The following is a 20,916-nucleotide window of genomic DNA, read 5'->3' on the forward strand; positions in this document are numbered from 1 at the left end:
ATTGTTTTAAAGGACATCTTTATATGTATATTTATGCATTACGTTATTATACGATGAAAAAATAGGCCTGTGTGCACAACTGACACCAATAAGCGAACGTATTAAAACGATTTCTTTTCAAGATGCAACCGACGCTGAATGCGGGACTCCAACTTATGGATGAGAATGGATGGAGTGGATCTGGAGGGAGACGTGCGGTCCATCATAGATCAGGAGAGTGGGACTCTGGTAGACATTCTTTGCGATCAAGACTGCGATACCCTGAGGCATCTTCACGCCATGGTCGACTATCAAACACAAGAGCGGCTCAGCTGCTTGCAAGGCCGAAGGGAGCAAATATCTGCGCTTGTAGATTACTTCAAGACCGCGGATCCCTTCAGGGGCAAAAAGTTTCTTGAGACCATATGCATGCACTGTGAGAACATACCGATGCTCCTGGAGTCCCGTCTCATGTCAGCATCTGTGATTGGTCAGTTTCCCTTTTTTATTTACAGATCAGAGTTACTAAAGCTTTAGTGACAGTACTTTTAAAGATCCATCTGAATTAAAAGCAGATGCACTGCTATATTTTTGAGGCAGCCGTGGCTTAAAGGTTAGACAAGCGGGCTTGGTACAGAGAGGTCGCCAGTTCAATCCCCGGCGGGGAAAAAATGTGGAGTGTATGAACGACGCTTTCCTCTCAGTTAACATCCACGGCTGAAGTGCCCTTGAGCAAGACACCTAATGCCGTATGTGCTGATTGGTCACTGCTGGTTAAATTTCAGAGTCAGGGATTAATAAAGCATCTGAAATTAAAAATATTTACCTATGTCTTTTGATGGAACAGCACTTTAACACAATTTTAGTGTTCAAAACAGCCTTTTATGGCAGCCGTAGTGTGTATTATTTGGATTTTGTAGAAATGCATGCCTTTGGGTATATTTGTAGGGAGCTTTGGTCAAAATTCCTCAAATTGGTGCAAATTTTCCCATCTGATGGGCATGCTTCATGTAATAAACTCCCACATGTGGATAACTGAATTATGTCAATTATGAATTAAGTTTTAATCCCACTGCATTTTATGGGTAGCTTACCGATTCATTTGAATTTGTGGTTAATTTTGGTTATATAACTGTATGTGTTTTGTAGTTGTACAATTACAATATTAAAAATACTAATCATACACTAATCAGTTTAGTTATAAGTTATGAAATATCATAGGAAGAGTAACAGTATACTGTATATGGATGGAAGCTTCTTTAATTTCTTTTGAATCAAAAGCCAAAACTAAATCCCTTTGTGCATTACTCAGTTTGCTGAAACAAAAGCGAAAGTATAATTTAACTTCATTTCCTCAAGATGAAACTTTTTTTTTTTAATTGAACTGAAGGATTGTGGTTTTCTGTTATGCTGTCTGTGTTTTGTGTGTATTGCAACATTTAACCTTACTCAGGAACTCCCCTAAAATTCTGTTCCTACACCCCATTCACCTTACCACAGACGGGCCACCTGAAAACAAAAGGCATCGCCCAGATCCCCCCATCTTAACACTTCCGCCCGTTGCAAAACGCCCACACAAGGGTATGTCTCTCTTGGTCCTTTCTTTTTTTGCTTCTGCATTTTCATTTTAAGTCCTATACGTCCTCCTCGAGACACTGACTCATAACACTCTTTTTTTTTTTTTCAATGAATAAAATATTGGCTTTTTGTCATATCTAGATCTAGTAGAGAGCTATACCACTGATGTGAAGTCACTACTGCTGAAGAAATACAAGAGAGTGACAAAAGACGTGGCTTGGGAGGTGCGTCTAGATCAAACATCGATTGCTTTACGACACAAAAGCCCCGCGAGGGGTAGAGAGCGAATGGACAGAGTGCAAGTTCAGGCGTCTTTGGATTCCCAGGATGGGGAGGAAGCTGCGATGGAAGATAAAGTGACTGCTGAGTCTCTCTTGAGCACAACCGGCAGGGTGGTGGTTTTGCTGGGCCAGGCTGGTTCCGGAAAGACTCTTTTGATGCATTGCCTCGGCCAGCACTGGGCTCAGGGTGCCTTTCCCTCTATACATCTGCTTTTCCTTTTCGAGTTCCGTCAACTCAACCTTGTGCCGCAGTCGCTTTCCCTGAGAGAGCTGCTCTTTCGATTCTTTCTTCCACCTCAGGTCGACGACGATGAAGGCCAGGCTGTGCTGAACTTCATCCTCTCCAACCCCGAGAAGATCTGCTTCATATTCGATGGGTACGACGAGTTTCAGGCAAAGTTCACCAACCCGGACAACCTTTCCGAGCCCGTGGATCCGGATTGCCGACTGTCCATGGCCGAACTGCTTTCTGGACTCTGCAGTCGCAGGATCCTCCCAAATTCCACCGTACTGGTCACATGCAGACCGCGGGACGTGGCTCACTTTTTTGAGAGTTCCGGTTGCTGCATTGGTGAGCTCCTGGGCTTCGATCGACAGCGTGTGAGGGACTACGCGAACCAGTTCTTCAAGGAGAAGAAGCACGATCGCGCGGAGATGGCAGTTAATGTGCTGATGGAAAGCCGACACCTCCTCACCATGTCTTTCGTCCCAGCACTTTGCCATATCTGCTGCATCTGTTTGGACCACTTGTTCTCCAAAAATGGGTCATGTCAGACTTTCCGGCTGCCCACCACGCTGACCCAGATTTACCTCCAGATTCTCAGTGCTTACCTCAGCCGGAGTCAGGGCAGTGGACATGCGGGTTCATCTGCATCTGTGCTGCAGCAGTGCAGAACGCACATTGCTAAACTGAGTCGGCTTGCCCTCAAAGGCTTAGAGGAGAGTCGGATTGTGTTCTTGAAGGATGAGCTTTCTTCAGAGCTGATGAATTTCGGGTTTAAAACTGGACTGCTCTCTCAGGTAGACCTAACGTATGAAGGTGGCTCTAACCGTCAAGGCTGTACCTTCATGCACCTCACTATGCAGGAGTTCCTGGCTGCTCTGTATCTCATGACCAGTCATGACATTGTCGAAGCTCAGCTTAAGAAAAAGCTCAACCTGAAAACCCGATGGACTACCAAGACTGATCCCAAAACAGTCTTCACAGACTCTGTCCACCTGTTTGTATGTGGGCTTGCTGCGCAAGCTTGTCATTCCTGTCTGATCCAGCTGAAAGCAGGCGAGAACGCCAAGAGCTGGGTGCAAAAGCGCCAAGCTGTGGTTCTCAAGATCCTTAAGAGTATAGCGGGCAGTACCAGCCTGACGGGGCCCAAGGCCGTGGAACTGTGCCGATGTGCTCACGAGACTCAAGATGTTGGACTGGCACAGTTTTTTGTGAGCTCTAGAGACTGCTTTGAGCTGAGAAACATTAGGTTGAACCCGTTGGACATGGATGCTTTGGCGTTTGTGACGTCGGCATCGGAGCAGGGTGTCGGACTGGACTTCGGAGGCTGCTCGATGGAGTTGGAGTGTTTGGAGATCCTCGCCAGTTGCAAGAATGTGGACCACCTCATGTGAGTTCAGCAGGCTTAGCGGGGAATTAGTCAGCCAGTAACTGACCCCTGGTACCGGTGCATAAACAAAAAGAAAGCTTAAAGTGAATATTTGAACATTAGATGAAGGACTAAAAGAACTTTTAATTTCAAAATTAATCTGTTTTGGTGAAAGCATTGGCCAGGGCATTTTCAAATAAGGTGACTGAAGGTGACTGACAGTAAGTAGAAGTGATAAGGGAGTGGTGGGTAGAGTATTACATTTATAAATATAACATTTAACCTCAATAGAAGAGGCAGGAAGTCATCGTGCCATTTGAAAACCTTATTGCAGAAATGAAAATACCAATATTTCCTGATAAAAAAAAGCTGATATTTGACATAATTCTTTTATGGCCTGTCAGTTTCCGTAGCCGCAAGCATGATGACAAGTTTGCAGAAGTTCTGGCCGGCATCCTTCCAAAACTACCGACCTTGAAAAAACTCAAGTATGACTTTGTCTGCTTCATCCAATCGTATTCAGCCAAATGCTTGATGAGGAGTTCATCGTTTAAACCATATATATATACACTGTCTGACACACGCGCACACATACACACATACACACACCCACGCACACACACACACATGCACAGACATGTGAACACAGAGTATGTGTGTGTATAGACATTTACATACAGGTTGTTTTTGTGTCACCGTTGCAGGTTTATTGGTGGGAGCCTAACTGATACTGGGGCCTCAAGCCTTGCAAAGGCTTTGGAGGACTGCCCACTAATCACTCATTTTGAGTAAGTTCTCTCTCTCTGTCTGTTATCGCTACAAACTGTCTGTTATAAACATATTTCAAACACTTGAGACAACTGGGCAAATACTGCTATCAATCAGAGCCTTAACATAGGGGGTCAAATGGGCTGTGATGCTCACCATAGTGATTCAGGATGTCATATTTCAACGTGTGTAAATTCATAGGCCTGGTTTTTCATATTTATTTCTGCCCAATGTATCTTTCACATCTGCAGCATGTTTGTAAGGAAAAAAAAAAGCCAACCACAACAGACAAAACGGACAGTTTTATTCGTTAGGTGAAATGTGTCAAAATGTTTGTTGAGAAGGGTTGTGGATAACACATGGTATGTGTCTGACAGTATCAGCGATAACAACCTTACAGACAAGGGAATGAAGGAGATCTCAGAAACCCTCTGTAAACTTAAGAATATCACATCTGTCACGTGAGTACCCTGTTTCTATCTCCTCCCTCTGTGTTATGTTCCAGTTTTCTAGCAGATCAAGTAAATGAATGCCTGAAGACTTGTGTGTTTTAATTGTTTAACCCCGTGGTCTCTATTGTGTCAAACACAGAGTTCACGCTATCATGCGTTTCCTCGTGTCTGTAATAACTATGTAACACCGGCCTAATTCTTTCCTTAAGAAATGTTTGCAAGCGTCAGTGAATCAGGGACAGAGAATTAAGGAGTGGTTCTCCCAGTGAAAAGTGATTGTAGGTGGGGAGTAGTTCCTAAACAGTTGTCTGCGCGCTTAGGTTTTGATTTTGCACAAATACAAAACCAAACGTTTCTTCATCAGGTTTGGCAAGAACAACTTCTCATTACATGGAGTTTTCATTCTTGTTGAGGAGATGGCCCAATGCCACACAGCTCAGCAAGTTCAAGCTCAGTAAGTAGATGAACATTTTCTGTTGTCTTGTATTCTTCACTGTGACTAATAAAGATGCTGATCATTCGAATGAACAGAGGCAGCAAAATTTCTCTTTAGAGGAGTAACATTTATGAGTAACTAAGGAATTACGAGTAACTAAGGAATTATGATTTGTTTAGAAGCAGTATAAGCAGTGTATGCATCCTATAACAAAAACAACAACAACAATAATAGTATTAGCCATTTTTTAATGATGAATTGACAGTATGCATACTGACAGAGACTTTTTTTTTTTACAGAGGAACAAAGAACATCAGTGTTTCCTTCTCCCAGTGCTTAGACAGAGAAGGGTGGGTGTAAACTCTTGTTAGCTCATAAAAAAAAAAACATTGCACCAATTTATGGAAGACTTGGTAAATTGATTAGATGACATAGTATTTTTTTTTTTTAGCTGAAAAGCTATCTAATTCTTTCTCATCATGAAACCCATCACCAACTGCTAAACCAATAGTTACCACAGCAACTTCCTCTTGAACTTGTAACCCTTCCTGTTAGTCGTCTGGTTTTTTTTAATTTGGTTATTCTAATGTGGCACACTTCATCTGAGACCCCATTGTGTTGCATTTCCTGAAGTGGTGTTTGCAAACATGTGCCAGCGTACATCACATGGGGTGCATATGAATAGACAGGCTAAAGCCTGCTGTACCTTCCATCTTAGGTGAGCTTGTGTTATCAGGTCACTGTTACATCAAATGGAGTTCTGATAAATGATCTAGAATGCATCTAGTGTACCAATTTGAATAATTAAAAAAAAAACCCTCAAGAGTTTGAATGTAATGCCTAATTTGGTAACATAAAAAATGCCTTGGCCATCTTGGGTATATTTAACATTTTATTTATTTATTTATTTATTTTGGGTGATTTTGCTACTTTTTATTCCCCTTTATAAACCCCTTTAAATGCATTTGATACATTTGTAATGATGTATCTCTGATTAGTTATGACTAAAAAAATCTTTGGAATTAGACTAGCTCAAAAAATAAAGTGACAGGACTCAAATATCTCCGTTAACAACTCAAAATTAGAGTAAAGTTAATTGATTTAATTAGCAGTGAGCTGTCTCAGATTTTTCCTCCTAATTTCTGTGGTTTTATTCTAAATTCTTTTGTGTGTGTTTTTGTGGTAACCCTCTGTCTTTCTTCTTGCACTTTACAGTCCAAAAAATGAAGAGGCGTCAAAAACAGTTGTGTAAGTACAACAACACATTCTTTATGGTTTAATTTTAGTAAGAAATCATATTACATAGGCCAGATACTTACAGGTTTTAATAATCTGTTGTACCATGGACAATTACCTCACTTGTGAGTCCTTGTTCTCATAATTCTGTATTTTTACAGCTTGACAGATTGCGAACTTCGCGAAACTCACATGGAGCGTCTTTACAGCAAACTGAGCAGCTACAGCTCTCTGATTTCTCTGGAGTAAGTATTAACGGTATCTGTGACCTCTACTCCGGGGTCCGACACACCCTCCACTAGCACATGCTTTTGTACTTGACCACTAATTACCAAGCCATTGTCCAAATCTGGTCTAGTGTTGCTGCTCCCGAAACGAAACGGCAGGACCCTGAACTGAAGTTGAGAAATGCATGTTCCAACACATTTTCACAGTAGTGTTCCAGAATCATCTTCAGGTCTCTGCTTTTAAAAGCTGTTGGAATAAGAATGTGTTCTTCTTTCTCTCTCAGTTTGTCTAAAAATGCCCTTGGCAACAAAGGTCTCAAGAAATTGCTGGATTTTCTACCCAAGCTCAAAACCATTGAGGAAATCAAGTAAGTTCTTCCATTATCAAGCAAATCTTTTAGATACCTTCTCCATACCCACTGAAAAGTGTTACTATGTTTTGTTGGATCCACTTCAAGAAAGGAATGTTTAGCATTTATTCATGACCAAAAAAATTCAGGTCTTCCTTCTGGCTTTCCACAGTGTCAGTGAAAATGGAATAACTGTGGATGGGGTGATATTTCTTGCTGACTGTCTCCATACCTGCATGGACTTGATTGAGGTGCATGCCAGGTAACACCTGTAGCTAAATGATCCTTTCATGATCCTTTCTTTCTCTCTGAACAATGCAATAATCAGGAAATGCTCATTTAACATAGTCACGTTAGCATAGAGGTTTGGAAATAAGAGGAACTGTGTTGTTTTCTTAGCCATTACGGGAAGACGAAACTGATCCTAAGATTCTGCCGGAACAAAAGGTAATGTTCCATACGGATTGGGCTGAAGCACATCACTTTTATTATGATATCGCTGCCAAATGTGAGAACACCAGGGTCATGTTGGGTCAATTTATTCTTTGTGCAGAGACCTTTCTGGAAAGACAGAGCTACCCCTTCACAAGAAACTGAGGTATAACCGGTGAAATACCATGACATTGTGATCAAGATCCAAACGACTTCAGCTTTTCAAGGAGGATCCTTCCTTCAGGCTGACAATGCTAAAGCAAATGATCTTTAAAAAAAAAAAAAAAAAGAAGAGGAAGCTGAAGTTGGTTTCTGTCTTGTTCAAGTATTGTTGTGTGATCAACAATGGTGGTTTTAGTTGTCGAATTTTATTCCATGCGCATTTCCTCTTTTTTTTTTTTTTTTGGACTGACTTTCAGTTTTGCTTTTTCTCTTTGTTCTTTGTTCAAGTCTAACACACTCTGACGTCCAGTCGGTGGCTATGACCAAGCTGTGTCGGAAATTGGTCAAATTTCCACACCTGCTGGAACTTGAGTGAGTTTACATCAAGACCCTCTTTCCCTTTGTACAGTCCAAGCACGTAGTATTTCTCCACTTTCTACAGACACTATAACATATGAATTAACAATAACGTATTAATTGTGTTACTTGTGGTGTAACGCTATCATGTGCATTTCTTCATGTGGCATGATTGAGTGCATTTGGACACTCTTACAGTGTAATTCCTTAGTACAGGTAAAAGTGAATTGGTAACTTCGTGTAATCACTACAGTGAAAAAAAAAGTATTAATATAGTGATGAAAATAAGCTACTAGAATTACATTATAACAAATAGATTTCAGTGAGGCATAAAGTAAGATCAAATGAAATGGGAGATAAATACCTCTTAGGCTAGACAAACATTAAACATGAGGGATGGAATCAGAAGACACGGAAGACACAGCAGAAACCCTCAGAATGATCAGTGTTTGATTTTATCGTCTTTGGGCTTTATCGTCCCTGAGGTCTTTTAGAAAGACATTTTTCATTTTTACACCTTTCTTTATTACACACACGGTTCTTTATTACACACCTCTAAGGTCTTCATTCAGTCTTTCCGAACAGGGCACTTTTTTGTCCCTTTTTGGTCCTATGGCGTGCTGACTGTTTACCCTCTTCTTTTTCTCTACTTCTCATTGTTCTTTTTTCAGTTTCTCCCACTGTTCTTTGAAAGATGACGTCATAGAGAAGCTGCTAAAGAACCTCCCAGATATGACATGTCTCCAGCTACTGAAGTGAGTGATGATTTACAGCTAACACACAGTAACTCTGCCATTACTGCCAACCTAACTAGTAGTAGCAATCACCCAAGCCAAAAATCTCATGTGTCTAGTATAAAATAAGTTATGTAACCGCTCTTTGTTTCCAATGTAAGCGAAATACATAAACGAATTACCAGCACCATCTCAATGGAAAACATTTTTGATTGGTTCGTTTGCCTTCCGTTTTCCCCAAGTTTAAGTCATGTCCAGATGTCTACAGATGGAGCTCTGCTATTGGTCACGTCTCTGATTGACTGCCAGCGTGTCAAATCAGTGGAACTCAGGTAATCTCCAGCCCTCTTCAGACGCCACTGAGCACATGTCTAAGGACACAGTTACTGTAAGATGGAACTTTCCATCCTCAAAACAGGTTTCACTTTAAAACCAAAAGTAAAAGTAAGATAAGCAGTCCTCAGCGAGAAGCTCTGATGTAGATTAGAAAGAGGAAGGATGGCCATGTGTGACATTTCAGTGATGGAGTTGCTTGTCTCATAAAAAAAGCTTAGGTCAGATGAATTGTCTGATATTCAAAGACGCCACTGTTTATTGACGGCTCAAATTTATTCCAAATTACATATAGTTGGTTTCAGGATTTTGCAGGAATCTTCAGGCTGTCTTCATAACAATTTACAATTTACAATTTGGTATTTGGCAGACACTTTTAGCCAAAGCGACTTAAAATAAGTGCATCAGTCAGATTCCTAATACCTCATAAGCAGAGATCACAATAAGACTGAGCGTTAATTTACCCCTTCGTATTGTGCACCCGGAATACTTTGACAGTGAGTGACAAACATAGATACAAGACAAGTGTTTTTTTTTTTGTTTTTTTTTTAATGTAAGGAAAGGGAGGTTAGGCAGTGGGGGACAGGTGGGTTCTGAAGAGGTGGGTTTTCAGTTTCCTGCGGAGGATGGTAAGAGATTCCGCAGTCCTAACTGCTTGGGGGAGGTCGTTCCACCACCGCGGGGTGATGGCGGAGAAGAGGCGTGGTCGGGAGGAACGGCTGCTGGGTTCCCAGAGTGAGGGGACCGTCAGTTGACCAGAGGTCGTAGAGCGGAGGGTTCTAGTAGGGGTATAGGGAGTTATTAGGGACTGAAGGTATGATGGGCGGAGCCTCTTGTGGCCTGGTAGGCCAGCACCAGTGTCTTGAACTGGATGCGGGCAGCTACCAGAAGCCAGTGGAGCGCAGTAAGGAGTGGAGTGACATGAGAGTGCTTACGGAGGTTGAATACCAGGCGTGCTGCGGCGTTCTGAACGAGCTAGAGAGGCCTGATGGCGCAGGTCGGCAAGCCAGCCTGTAGAACGTTGCAGTAGTCCAGGCGGGAGATGACAAGCGCTTGGACCAGGAGCTGGGTCGCCTGTTGTGTGAGGAAGGGGCAGATTCTCCTGATGTTGTATAGGGAGAATCTGCAGGATCGAGTGACTGCCGCGATGTGACTGGAGTAGGTCAGCTGGTTGTCAAGGGTCACGCCAAGGTTTTTGGCTGCTGTGGTGGGGAACACCACAGACCCCTCGATGGTGATTGCAGTGTCGATCGTTGGGGAGTTCTTAGCGGGGAAAAAACAGAAGCTCCGTTTTTTCCAGGTTGAGTCTGAGGTGGTTAGCGGACATCCAGGAAGCAATGCCAGCTAATGATTCCCTGTACAGGAAGTGCTAGTGGGCTTTCACACTGCTGCTCCAACACTGAAGATATAAAATATGAGACTATATCTAATTTTTGCCAACCCTTTACTGAAAATCAAACATTCCTGTTGTAAAACAGGGCCTTTTGCAATCTGGATACCCTCTTTATAGCATCTAGGCAAAGTTTTTATTTATAACATTTAACATCAGTATTTTTTTAACTCATTGCATGAGGCTGAGGTCCACCTGTTAGAACATTCTGATAGTTTTTGTAATGCATCATTTCATTTCTGCTATTCAGGTTTGTTTGTGTTTTTTTTTTACCAAGAGTTGATCTCAGACATTTTCACTTTGTTTCACCAGGCCACAGGGAGAGGCTTTCATTAAGTTTGTCAAAGTCAAAGCAGAGAAGGCAACTTGCAAGTGAGTGTTCTCTCCCCTGCCACCTTAATTACAGTTGTGTAATTAAGATAATTTTGGAAAGACCTGATCCCATACCAGTTTTGTTGTGGTCGAACTGGTTCTTCCCCCCGGCTGTGTCTGTTTTATATCAGGATCTGAATCAATGGTTTGTTGCCAAGTAAACAGTGGTTCTTTTGATTGGCTCTTGCATGAGCAGAACAGTACACAAACCTTCAAATTCAATGATTTTCAAAATATTAGTTTAAAATAGTAATACCAGTAACACAATGGTGTTTTTCTTTGTGGTGCTTGTCAGGCTTTCCAGCTATGAGTTGAGCAGTGGCAATGTGGAGAAACTTTCCAGAATTCTGGAGAAATGCCCTCGACTTGCTGATCTAGAGTGAGTCTTTCATCGTTACACTCTGCCACATACGTCCACACCAATATCGTCATGCTATTTGTGTCTCAATATCCCTCATTTAGTCCTTTAATCTGATTGCTTCTCCTGGTAAGTCCCGTCTAAGTCTTCATCACTGTCTTCATCACTGCCTCCAACACTTCCTTTGTTTTTTGATTTTTTTTTCAATGTAGTTTGTCCAGTAACCTGCTGAGAGACGAAGGGGTGAAGAGCTTTGTGGACTTTCTGCCCCGACTACAGATTAAACACTCAGTGAAGTAAGACCTGTCGGCAAACCTTTTGGCACCGGTGGCTCGTGTTTACTCGCCATTACTCAACAAGAGCCTCACGTGTTTACCCTCGTACGGTGTGATTAGAGCTGGTGTTTCTTGAATAGCTTGCACGTGTCGATTTTTGATAACTTCATTTGTGCCTTCCTACTCCCCCCGTCCAAACCCCCCCCCCCACCCCTTCCCGGCAGTCTGACCAATAACGAACTCACCCAGATGGGGGCGCTCTATCTGGTGAACTCAGTGAGCACCTGTGAGAAAGTGGTGGCCGTGGAAGTCAGGTAAACGTCCTGTCATACGCTTTTATTACCAGTTATTCGGCACCGTGGTTCTTTCATGTTATCTGAGTCTATGTCTGTCACGCCTTTTCTGTGGCATGTCTTTGACATGAATCATTCCTGTATCTTTCCCTAGAACCCGTTTTCATAAAATATCATTCCTTTATCGTTGAGATAAATAGTTTTTAATGATTTATCCATGCAAACTCTACCAGTAGTCATCAGTCTGCGTCAGTATATGCGTGAGAAGGATCTCACAGTATCTCTGCTCCTTTAATCCAGTCGTGCCTTTGTTTGTATATCTAACACCACAGAAAGCTTTTTTTTTTTTTACCGAATCTCTCGTTTTCAGTCTCGGATCTGAGGACAAGTCGCTTATTCGTTTTGTTCAGGAAAGTGTCACCAGTAAAACTCTGAGGTAAGACAGTAAAACACACACACAAAAAAAAACCCTCTCTCCCATTGTTCCCCTCATAAATTTCTCTTTATCTTTCCCCAGGGCACAGTCACTCATTCCAAGTGTCAAAGTTCTTCTGCGTGTCTTTATCCACAAAGTGTCTTTGGTTTCTTTTGTTTGTTTGTTGTTGTTTTTTGAGGGTGTGGCTCTCAGCGTCTGCCAGGTGCCCAATAATATAGATGGTAAACATGTAGCCTATTTGGTCACCCAAGATCTGGATCTAGTTCTGCTTGGAAGTAGTACTAATAGAACGAGCGTCAAATTAGGAACGAAGGCAGAGTATTTGGCGTGTTTTAACATGAAGATCTGACAGGGAAACTAATTGCACTGCTCCTATCTGCTCTTTGTATTCATGGTCTTCTCTGTACTTTATATATTTCCATCTTTACACTGGTAGGCAGGCAAATAAGAACGCTTAGCCTCAGGGCCAAGAATAATCCATGATATGATCAAATCATCTTTTTTAACACTTCCCTCTGTCTCTGTCTCTGTCTCTGTCTCTCTTTCCCCATCCTACAGTCTCAGAGAGTGTAGGTTTGAGACTACCCACTTTCAGAAACTGATAGAAATCCTATCCCAGTGCCCTAAGCTGATTAAACTGGAGTGAGTATGAAATACATATCTTTGGATTTTTGAAATAATACTCAGCTGAGATATATATATATATATATATATATATATATATATATATATATATATATATATATATATATATATATATATATATATATGTGTGTGTGTGTGTGTGTGTGTGTGTATATATATATATATATATATATAAAACGTGAAAGAGGTATTCTGTTTGATTTTATTCTGATCTTTCCAGACTGTCATCTAATGAATCACAGAATGAAGATACTCTTTATCTCCTGAGCGGCTTGGCTAAACTGTCCTCAGTGCAAACCCTGGAGTGAGTGCATGCGCTTTTACTGTACTATGGCTTCATGCTTATGCACAGATTAGTGCTCACTTCTGCTTTTTAAGAACTCATAGATATGGAACGGTTTTCACGTGCGATGTCGAGAGTAATTGCGTTTGATCAATTCAAGGATGAGACAGAACAGGCTGAACTCTGCGGCGATTAAGGAGCTGGTGAGCCAGATGAGCCGTGGTCATGGTCAAAGAAACATAAGGTAAAGTAATGCCACAGAACATTAATTGATGGAACATTCCAGAAGCGCGTATGTTGCTAAATGGAACATTCTAGAAACCAGTACCAGGAGGATGTGATGCTGTGATGCTGTGAATGTAATCTTAGTACTAGGAGAAAAGTAATTGCTACACTTAACAGAGGAAGTTAAAAGGCAGGCAGGAAGGAAGATGTAGGGGGAAATTCAGTCAGAAGTCAGCGGTATATGGGCGTGGTGCTGATGATGTCACTTTGTCTTTTTCAGGATTGAGGAGCCGCGGATCATGGTAGAAGATGCAGTTGACTTGGTTGCCAGTTGCCTGGCTCTGAACCAGAACATACTTGAGATAACGTGAGTTTTTTCTGCCAAGCGTCAATACATAGCTTTGACAACCGGTTCTCTGAAAAACAAAACAAAATCCAGGAAACAAAACAAGCAAACAAACAAACACAGTGAGATCTACGTGAGAGAAAATAAAATGTTTTTTTGTTTGTTTGTTTGTTTGTTTGTTTCTGGATCAGAAGATGTGAAAATCTGCATAAATACTTTTATTCAAACGCTCAAAATCTCATCAAAAAATTCATGCCAGCTTCTCAAGCATTAGGACTTCACCGATAGCTCATTACAATATGTTTCTGCTTTGTACGATACAACATGCTCAGAGAACGTCTGAGTTCAGTCAGTCATTGAGTGGTGGTGTTGATGGTTGTTTGCAGCGTGCAGCTTTTAATGCTCTTAACGTTAGCTCCGCCTCCTTCATGCATGAGCTTTGAGTGGCGGCATCGCTGCAGAATAAACTGCTGACGGCTGTAAAGGGAAACAGGAAACAAGCTTTTGCTGAGTTTCTGTCAGGCGCCCGTGAAGATCTGTGCAGTCTTGCGAGTTTGGCCTTAAAGTCGTGAACGGCGCGAAGACTCCTGTCTGTTACTGTCCTTGTCCCCGTCCACAGAAATTTGTGTATTGCAAACAGTCCTCCAAGTTTCAAGTTTCAAGTTTAAAGCCCAATATGACTGTTTACAGTCTCAAAGGGCTTTACATGCCCACAGGATTACAACAAACAGAGCAGGGTGGCACCCCCTGATTTGATCCTCATAGCGGGCAAGAAAAAACGCTTCAAAAAACCCAGATGCTAGGGAAAAATAGGAGAAATCTTGAGAAGGACCACAGAGAGAGGAGACCCCTTCTAGGCCAGCCAAGTGTGCAAAAGGTGCCAGCCCAGTGGAAAAAAAATTACAAACGACACAATGATGATGAAAATGAAAACACAACTAGTAGACAGTATACAGAATGACAGGACAGCATGGGGCTCAGTTGGGGTGGACGACACAGCCACAGCAGCGCAGGAAGCCACGAAGCCGCAGCAGAGATCGGGATGACGATGAAGAGAGAGATGACAGGGAGGGAGGGGGGGCACACCTAAGAAGAAAGTAGCCACATTCAAGCCAGACACTCATGCTCGAACAGATGAGCCACAGCCATGCAGGAGAGTAGGGAGGGAAGGAGAGCATTGTTGGAGGCACAAAACAATTAAATATCAAATGTCAGTGACCTTTGTATTAAACAGGTTTGAAATTAATTTTTTTTTCCTCTGTTGTGTGTTTGCAGGGTCAATAAAACCACACTCGATATCTCTTTTGAAATTTTCCTTGATCTAACTGCTTCCAGGTGAGGACATACAATAACATCAACCACTCTCTTACATTATGTTACCTAAGCATTCGTTTTGGAATCAGTGTGGCTAATCTCATCGCCTCCTCTCTCCCTTTTGTTTCAGAATTGATCCTGAAAACCAAGTTTCCACTTCACATGCGCTAAGATCAATAAGGTGCTTTATTATTGTTTTATTCATGTTAATGTGTCCTGTGATTATTTTGTGGCAAAAGGGTTTAAACATATTCTATATTGAGTGCTTTCTAGAACTTATATACACTTTCTAGAATATATTTATATATATATTTGTTCAACAGCTTTACTGACTGTGAATTACATGGCCGTGAGCTCTACTCTCTGGAGTCTACTCTTCAGAGATGCCACAGCCTGCAAGGTTTACAGTAAGTCATTTTCACGTGTGTGTGTGTGTGTGTGTGTGCGTGCGTGCGTGTGTGCATGTGTGTGTGTGTGTGTGTGTCAGAGAGAGAGGGAGAGAGAGAGAGAGATTCGATAGCCAACATCAGGACCTTGGTAATGATGTAATGTGAGTGTAAGTTGACAGAAATCATCTAAGTAACATATTATGATGCTGACTTTACTGTTTCCATGGAGACAGGTTATTGAAAGCTGATCATACTTTATTTGAAAGGAAAAATGTGTCAGTAAAGAAATGTGTCCAAACAGATCTTTTCTTTGTTTTCATGTAGTTTGTCCTTAAGCAGATTTGGGAGAGAGGGGGCGGAGTTTCTCCTCTCCCTCCTCCCCCATATGACCAGTCTCAGAAGTCTCAGGTGAGAATGTAAACATTATAATTATGACAATTCTATTGTTATTTTAATAGCAAGTTTTAGCCAGGGTCTCTTCAGAGGTCGTTTCAGAGAAGAATGAACAATTTTTTCACACAGACAGTATAATGAAAGAATTATTAACACATTAATGATAACGAAAAGGACTGTCAACTTGTTTGACAGCATTCGTCTGGTCAGCTGGTGGTCTGGGCCCAAATTAAGGGAGCTTGTTTTTTCTCCTCAGTCTCATTTCAAAGGAGATGTCCGAAGATGAAGTGGTTATTTTTGCTGAGGGTCTAAGGCACGCTCAGAGCTTGGAGAGCTTAAGGTAAGACTTCCTTAACACTGCTCCGCTCAAATCTCATCCAGGCATTGGTCATAACGCACATCTACATCAGCAGTTCACCACTGATTATCAGCATGATTTCTCAACACTTAATGAGAATTCTACATAGTAAAGAAAAGTCGATGCTTGTTTCATCATGTGCGCTTCAGCCTCCCCCTCATTAAGCTTACTGTGACCCGTGCAGCTGTTTTAGGTCTTCTCACAAAGCCAGTCTATGCTCAATCTATGTTCTTGTTGTTTCTTCAGTTTGACACGTCACATTATTAGTGATGAATGTACATCATTACTGGGGAGATCACTTCAGAGTCTGCCAAATCTGAAGTCTATCAGGTAAAATAAACCCTCAGTCATGACCCTGTCTCATTGGTGGAATAATGTGTAGACACAGCCTCTTGATTGGCCTTTGTCTCTGACAGCCTTTCTCAGTGCTCTGGTTGGACAACAGAAGGAAGACGTGCCTTTGTCACGAGTTTGATGCAGTGCTTCTCTCTGGAGCAGATCAGGTAACACCTCCCTGCTTTAAAGTCTGACGAGGCAAACAAAAAGGAAACAGACAGAGAGAGAGAGAGAGAGAGAGACAGAGAGAGAGAGACAGAGAGAGAGAGAGAGAGAGACAGAGAGAGAGAGAGAGAGAGAGAGAGACACACACAGAGAGACAGAGAAAGAGTGAGAGAGAGTTGAAATTACAGCGGTTCACTGCTGATTGTTGGTTTATTCTCTCTTCCCAGTCTGGACTCTGTGGAGCTGGATGAGGCGAGTTTGAACTGTCTGGCCACTGGCCTTCGCAGGCTCCCCTCTGTCAGGAGGCTCAGGTAAGATTTACAAGGCATACTGAATGTTAAACGTGAGGTCAATGTGAATGTGAACTACATTCATAACATTTAAGTGGTTATATGCATCATAAATCAAATGCAGGCTTAAGACAGGTGTTATTCAGATGGAGGAGTTGCTGAAGTTAACACTGGGTTTTGTGCTGCCTCACTGTTGTAGTGGTGTCTTAGCATCCTCCTCAATCAGTTCCATAGGGTTGATCATCCAATGATCTTGATTTGCTGGGTACTAATTCTGAACAATTATGCACCCAAATAATTGTTTAAATGGTTTGTAAATTGATTGTGATATGTATGTGTGTGTCTCTCTTTCTATGTGTGTGTGTGTGTGTGTGTGTGTGTGTGTGTTGTGCATGTACGTCAGTTTGAAAAAGTCCACAGAAGCACCAGTGACACTAGAGGAGGATGGTGCAGTTCTGCATCTCATTGCCTCCTTGCAGGGATTTAAAGGGATGGAAGAGATTGAGTATGTGCAAACTCTCTCTCTCTCGCTCTCTCTCTCTCTCCCCCCCCCTCCTCTCTCTCACTCGCTCACTCGCTCACTCTCACCCCCCCCCCTCTCTCACTCACTCACTCACTCACTCTCACTCTCTCTCTCTCTCTCTCCCCCCCTCCTCTTTTTCTCTCTCTCTCTCACTCACTCACTCACTCACTCTCACTCTCTATCTCTCTCCCTCTCGCTCTTTCTCTCTACACACAAGCATGCACAAATTCATATACCTTCCTCTGTGGTGTAAGTCATGATTCTTGTGATTGTCACAGGTTGGAGGGGATGAGATTTGGACAGCAAGCGATAGAAGAACTACAGAAACACATTCCCAACTGGATCAACCTGAAAAAGATCAGGTCATTCATTTGAATTGTTTCAGGCTGGAGTAACTGGAAAGTGTTACAGAAAAATACACAAGAAGTCTTCAGTTTTCACCTTTAACATGCTGTCAAAGTTCTCCATCTAGTGGTGACTTATGCTTAATCTCAACGCTGGTCTAATGGCTAATGGCAGGTCTAACGACTAATGGCAGGTTAAGGATGAGTGGTGTGGCACATGAAAGTGAATGTGACAAGCACTGTTCAGGGGGAGAAGTAGGGGAAAAGTTTAGAACTAAAAGTTTTCAGGTCAGCCTTCCCCTATTACTTATGCAGAATTCTCATATTGTCTTGCTCTCTGTTTCTTAGTCTGTTTGGCAACTGTGTGAGTGACAGAGCTGGAGAGAAGCTGGTGCAAGCACTGAAACACTGCAGACAGCTTCAGGAACTCAAGTAAGGACACATCTTACATCTTATGTTTCACACTTTCTTCTACGTACGATGTTGTCGTGTTCATATTACCCAGTGAACATACATACCACTGACTCAGTCAGTAGTGTTCTGATGATAACCAATGCGTTGTTTAGTTGTTTTCAGTGGTTTTAAGTGGAAGCCCTGATAGGGTGCTCACCGCTACCATTCCACTGGTCTGTTTGAAGTCTAAAGTAATCACAACGCATGTGGTATTAGTCTGAATATGAGTGACTGATTGTTGATGGTTTAGCTAAAATGAATTGTCTCTTCTCCTTCTTCTTCTTCTTCTTCTTCTTCTTCTTCTTCTTCTTCTTCTTCTTCATCTTCTTCTTCTTCTTCTTGTCTTCCTCCTCTTCCTCCTTCTCCTCTTCTCTCTCTCTCTCTCTGTCTCTCTCTCTCTGTCAGGCTCTCTAAAAACAGGCTGGGACAGGCATGTGCTGCTAAACTGGGTGAAGTTCTTCCCTTGCTGCACCACCTGACAGTGCTGGAGTAAGTCCCCATCTCCATGGACTCTTCTTTACATACATGTATATGTATTATTTTACATCATTATGCATATATATATATATATATATATATATATATATATATATATATATATATATATATATATATATGTGTGTGTGTGTGTGTGTGTGTGTGTGTGTGTGTGTGTGTGTGTGTGTGTGTGTGTGTGTGTGTGTATATATATATATATATATATATATATATATGCATATGGCTACATGCTAAAGAAAGAAAGTGTACAGAAACCTCTAAAGGTGATGACAGCTGAGGTATGCCCTTGTGTGGGCATAAAACCCTCTGACCTGTCCAGATTACAAATTTACTTATGTCTCTAGTCCATATTTGTATCACAGTCCTGTAACAGGCTGCTTCCTGTGGACAATCAATGTTCCTTATAGGTTTTAGTCTTCTTACATCCTTTACTAAAAGCATAGCTACAGTTAGTTGCCAAAATACTCTTTATTTGTAACTCTCATAATTGCATCAACTTTAATGAGTGCAGATTTATAAATATCCAGGAATGTTCATGTAATCACAAATTACCATTTTAGAGCTCATTTTACACAGGTGAATTTGTTGGGCATTTCTTATAATTTCATGACAGTTTTTAAAGAATTTATATGAACATATTACAATGGTCTGATGTTGGAAAAGTCCTAAACTGTGTTTTTTTTTTATCTTTTGTCTTTGTCAGTTTGTCAGAGAACCAGTTTAACGCAGAAGGAGCGCTGAGTATTTCCAAAAGCCTGTTTAACATGACGTCGCTGACTAACATAAAGTAAGACATGTTTTCATCATTTCACATAAGTTAAAACTTCACACAGTATGATAATTAATACAGTGGTCTTCAATCCACACAGAAAGACTTAAACCTTAGTTCAGAGTCTGTCCAGTGTACACACCTTTTTCAATTATTAATTAGAAAATCAAGGTGAATACCAAGTGGACTCTGGTCCTGTAGAACAAGCGCTGAATTTTTCCAGTGTTGGTCACGAAATAAAAAGATAATTTGTGGTGTATTACTCTGTGATATATACAGATGTGACATGTATATAAGCGTTTGTTGGGCTCCTTTGGGGAGACTTTAAACTTGTACTGTTACACGCTGCTGTAGAATCTTTCTCTCCGTCTTTCAAAGATTGACAGCCTTCGGAACACCAGAACTGGGAAGAGTGGTTTCTTGTTTGGCCCACTGCACCAGCCTAGAAGACATCAGGTAAGAGCAAACCTGCATTTACATGTTTCCTGATAAACAACTGAATCCATTTGAGCGTTGTTTGTTTTTTCCTGTGGTGCATATTCAACTGCTGTGTGCTCTGTCGTCAGGTGCCAGTTCTTGTAGATAGCTCTGAGAACGTGACATTTTGTGCTGGTTTGGTTTCAGTTTGGCGTGGAACGGTTGCGGAGACGCTGTCGCTATGACGTTGGCAGAGATTCTGCCACAGTGCACCAAGCTCAGGAGACTTGAGTAAGTGTTCCACTTTTCCTCTAAACGACGTGTCCTTTCAGCGCCACCGCTGTCAGCAGATTATTCATTATTTAAGTTTTTTTTTTCTGACAGTTTGGAGTCTAATAGCATCACCACTGCTGGTGCTAAAGCCTTGGCCAAATGTTTACCATCTTGTCCGTCAATTGAAGTGATCAGGTAATTTTTGCTCACTAAACACCGTGGAAGACATTTAGTTAACCACTGGTAAACTGCTGGCTGTCTCCAAGTTACTTGGTTGCTAACAGTAACTGTTCAACGCTCCTTGTATATAAAGTTGACTGTTTAAAGAGTGTTTGAAAACTTCAGTTGAAATGGTAGTTTATGGTGACCGAGGTTTTGCAACACTTACTCCCAGAAGGTTCTTTGAGTGGTTAACCAGTATTTTCTTTTGGTAATTTAAGAATAGTCACTGTCCAGTTTTGACCCCTTTGGCCGGTAGTGCTCATTAGTGTTTTAACTTTTCCACAGGCTTTGGAGGAACAACATCGCAAAGGATGATCCAGGTCTGAACGACAAGAGATTAAACTTCTCGTCGACCGTTTTTGGGAGCTACTAGCTTTTGTTTACATTGTTTATGAGCACTGAAGTTCTTTTGTTTACAGTTCATTTGGAGAACACATTACCTCACAAAGAAATCACTTTGCCAGATCCTAACGAGTCAGTTTTTTTCCAGTTCTCCAGGGATTTAAACTTGCCCATCTATCAGAAACTGCTACTTTGAGGCTCACTGGAAAGCAAATTTGACACAGCAATACAAACTATTATCATATTTATTCTGACACAACTGCAGTTTATCTGGTGAATGCTTTCAAAGA

At 41.6% G+C, this 20,916-nt stretch overlaps 1 protein-coding gene across 1 annotated transcript; it reads left to right on the forward strand.

Annotated features, from left to right (window-relative positions):
• Positions 1–159: 159 nt before the first annotated feature.
• On the forward strand, positions 160–20,657 carry nlrc5 (NLR family, CARD domain containing 5). Its single transcript, XM_030790567.1, has 38 exons — positions 160–469; positions 1,699–3,451; positions 3,835–3,918; positions 4,135–4,218; positions 4,576–4,659; positions 5,015–5,104; positions 6,484–6,567; positions 6,834–6,917; positions 7,072–7,161; positions 7,453–7,497; positions 7,782–7,865; positions 8,522–8,605; positions 8,827–8,916; positions 10,620–10,679; positions 10,975–11,058; positions 11,250–11,333; positions 11,537–11,626; positions 11,976–12,041; positions 12,600–12,683; positions 12,907–12,990; positions 13,130–13,213; positions 13,475–13,561; positions 14,816–14,875; positions 14,985–15,035; positions 15,178–15,261; positions 15,893–15,976; positions 16,241–16,324; positions 16,411–16,497; positions 16,723–16,806; positions 17,189–17,290; positions 17,587–17,670; positions 18,001–18,084; positions 18,511–18,594; positions 19,307–19,390; positions 19,751–19,828; positions 19,997–20,080; positions 20,174–20,257; positions 20,570–20,657. Exons 1-38 carry the CDS (start codon positions 160–162, stop codon positions 20,655–20,657), a joined length of 4,995 nt encoding a protein of 1,664 aa, XP_030646427.1.
• Positions 20,658–20,916: the final 259 nt, after the last annotated feature.

Source organism: Chanos chanos, chromosome 13, assembly GCF_902362185.1.
Source record: "Chanos chanos chromosome 13, fChaCha1.1, whole genome shotgun sequence".
NCBI lineage: Eukaryota > Metazoa > Chordata > Actinopteri > Gonorynchiformes > Chanidae > Chanos > Chanos chanos.

Coding starts and splice junctions, on each gene's coding strand:
- nlrc5 (XM_030790567.1), top strand. CDS start 160: ATGAGAATGGATGGAGTGGATCTGGAGGGAGACGTGCGGTCCATCATA. Junction 3,452..3,834: donor AAGAATGTGGACCACCTCAT/GTGAGTTCAGCA, acceptor ATGGCCTGTCAG/TTTCCGTAGCCGCAAGCATG. Junction 17,291..17,586: donor AAAGGGATGGAAGAGATTGA/GTATGTGCAAAC, acceptor TGATTGTCACAG/GTTGGAGGGGATGAGATTTG.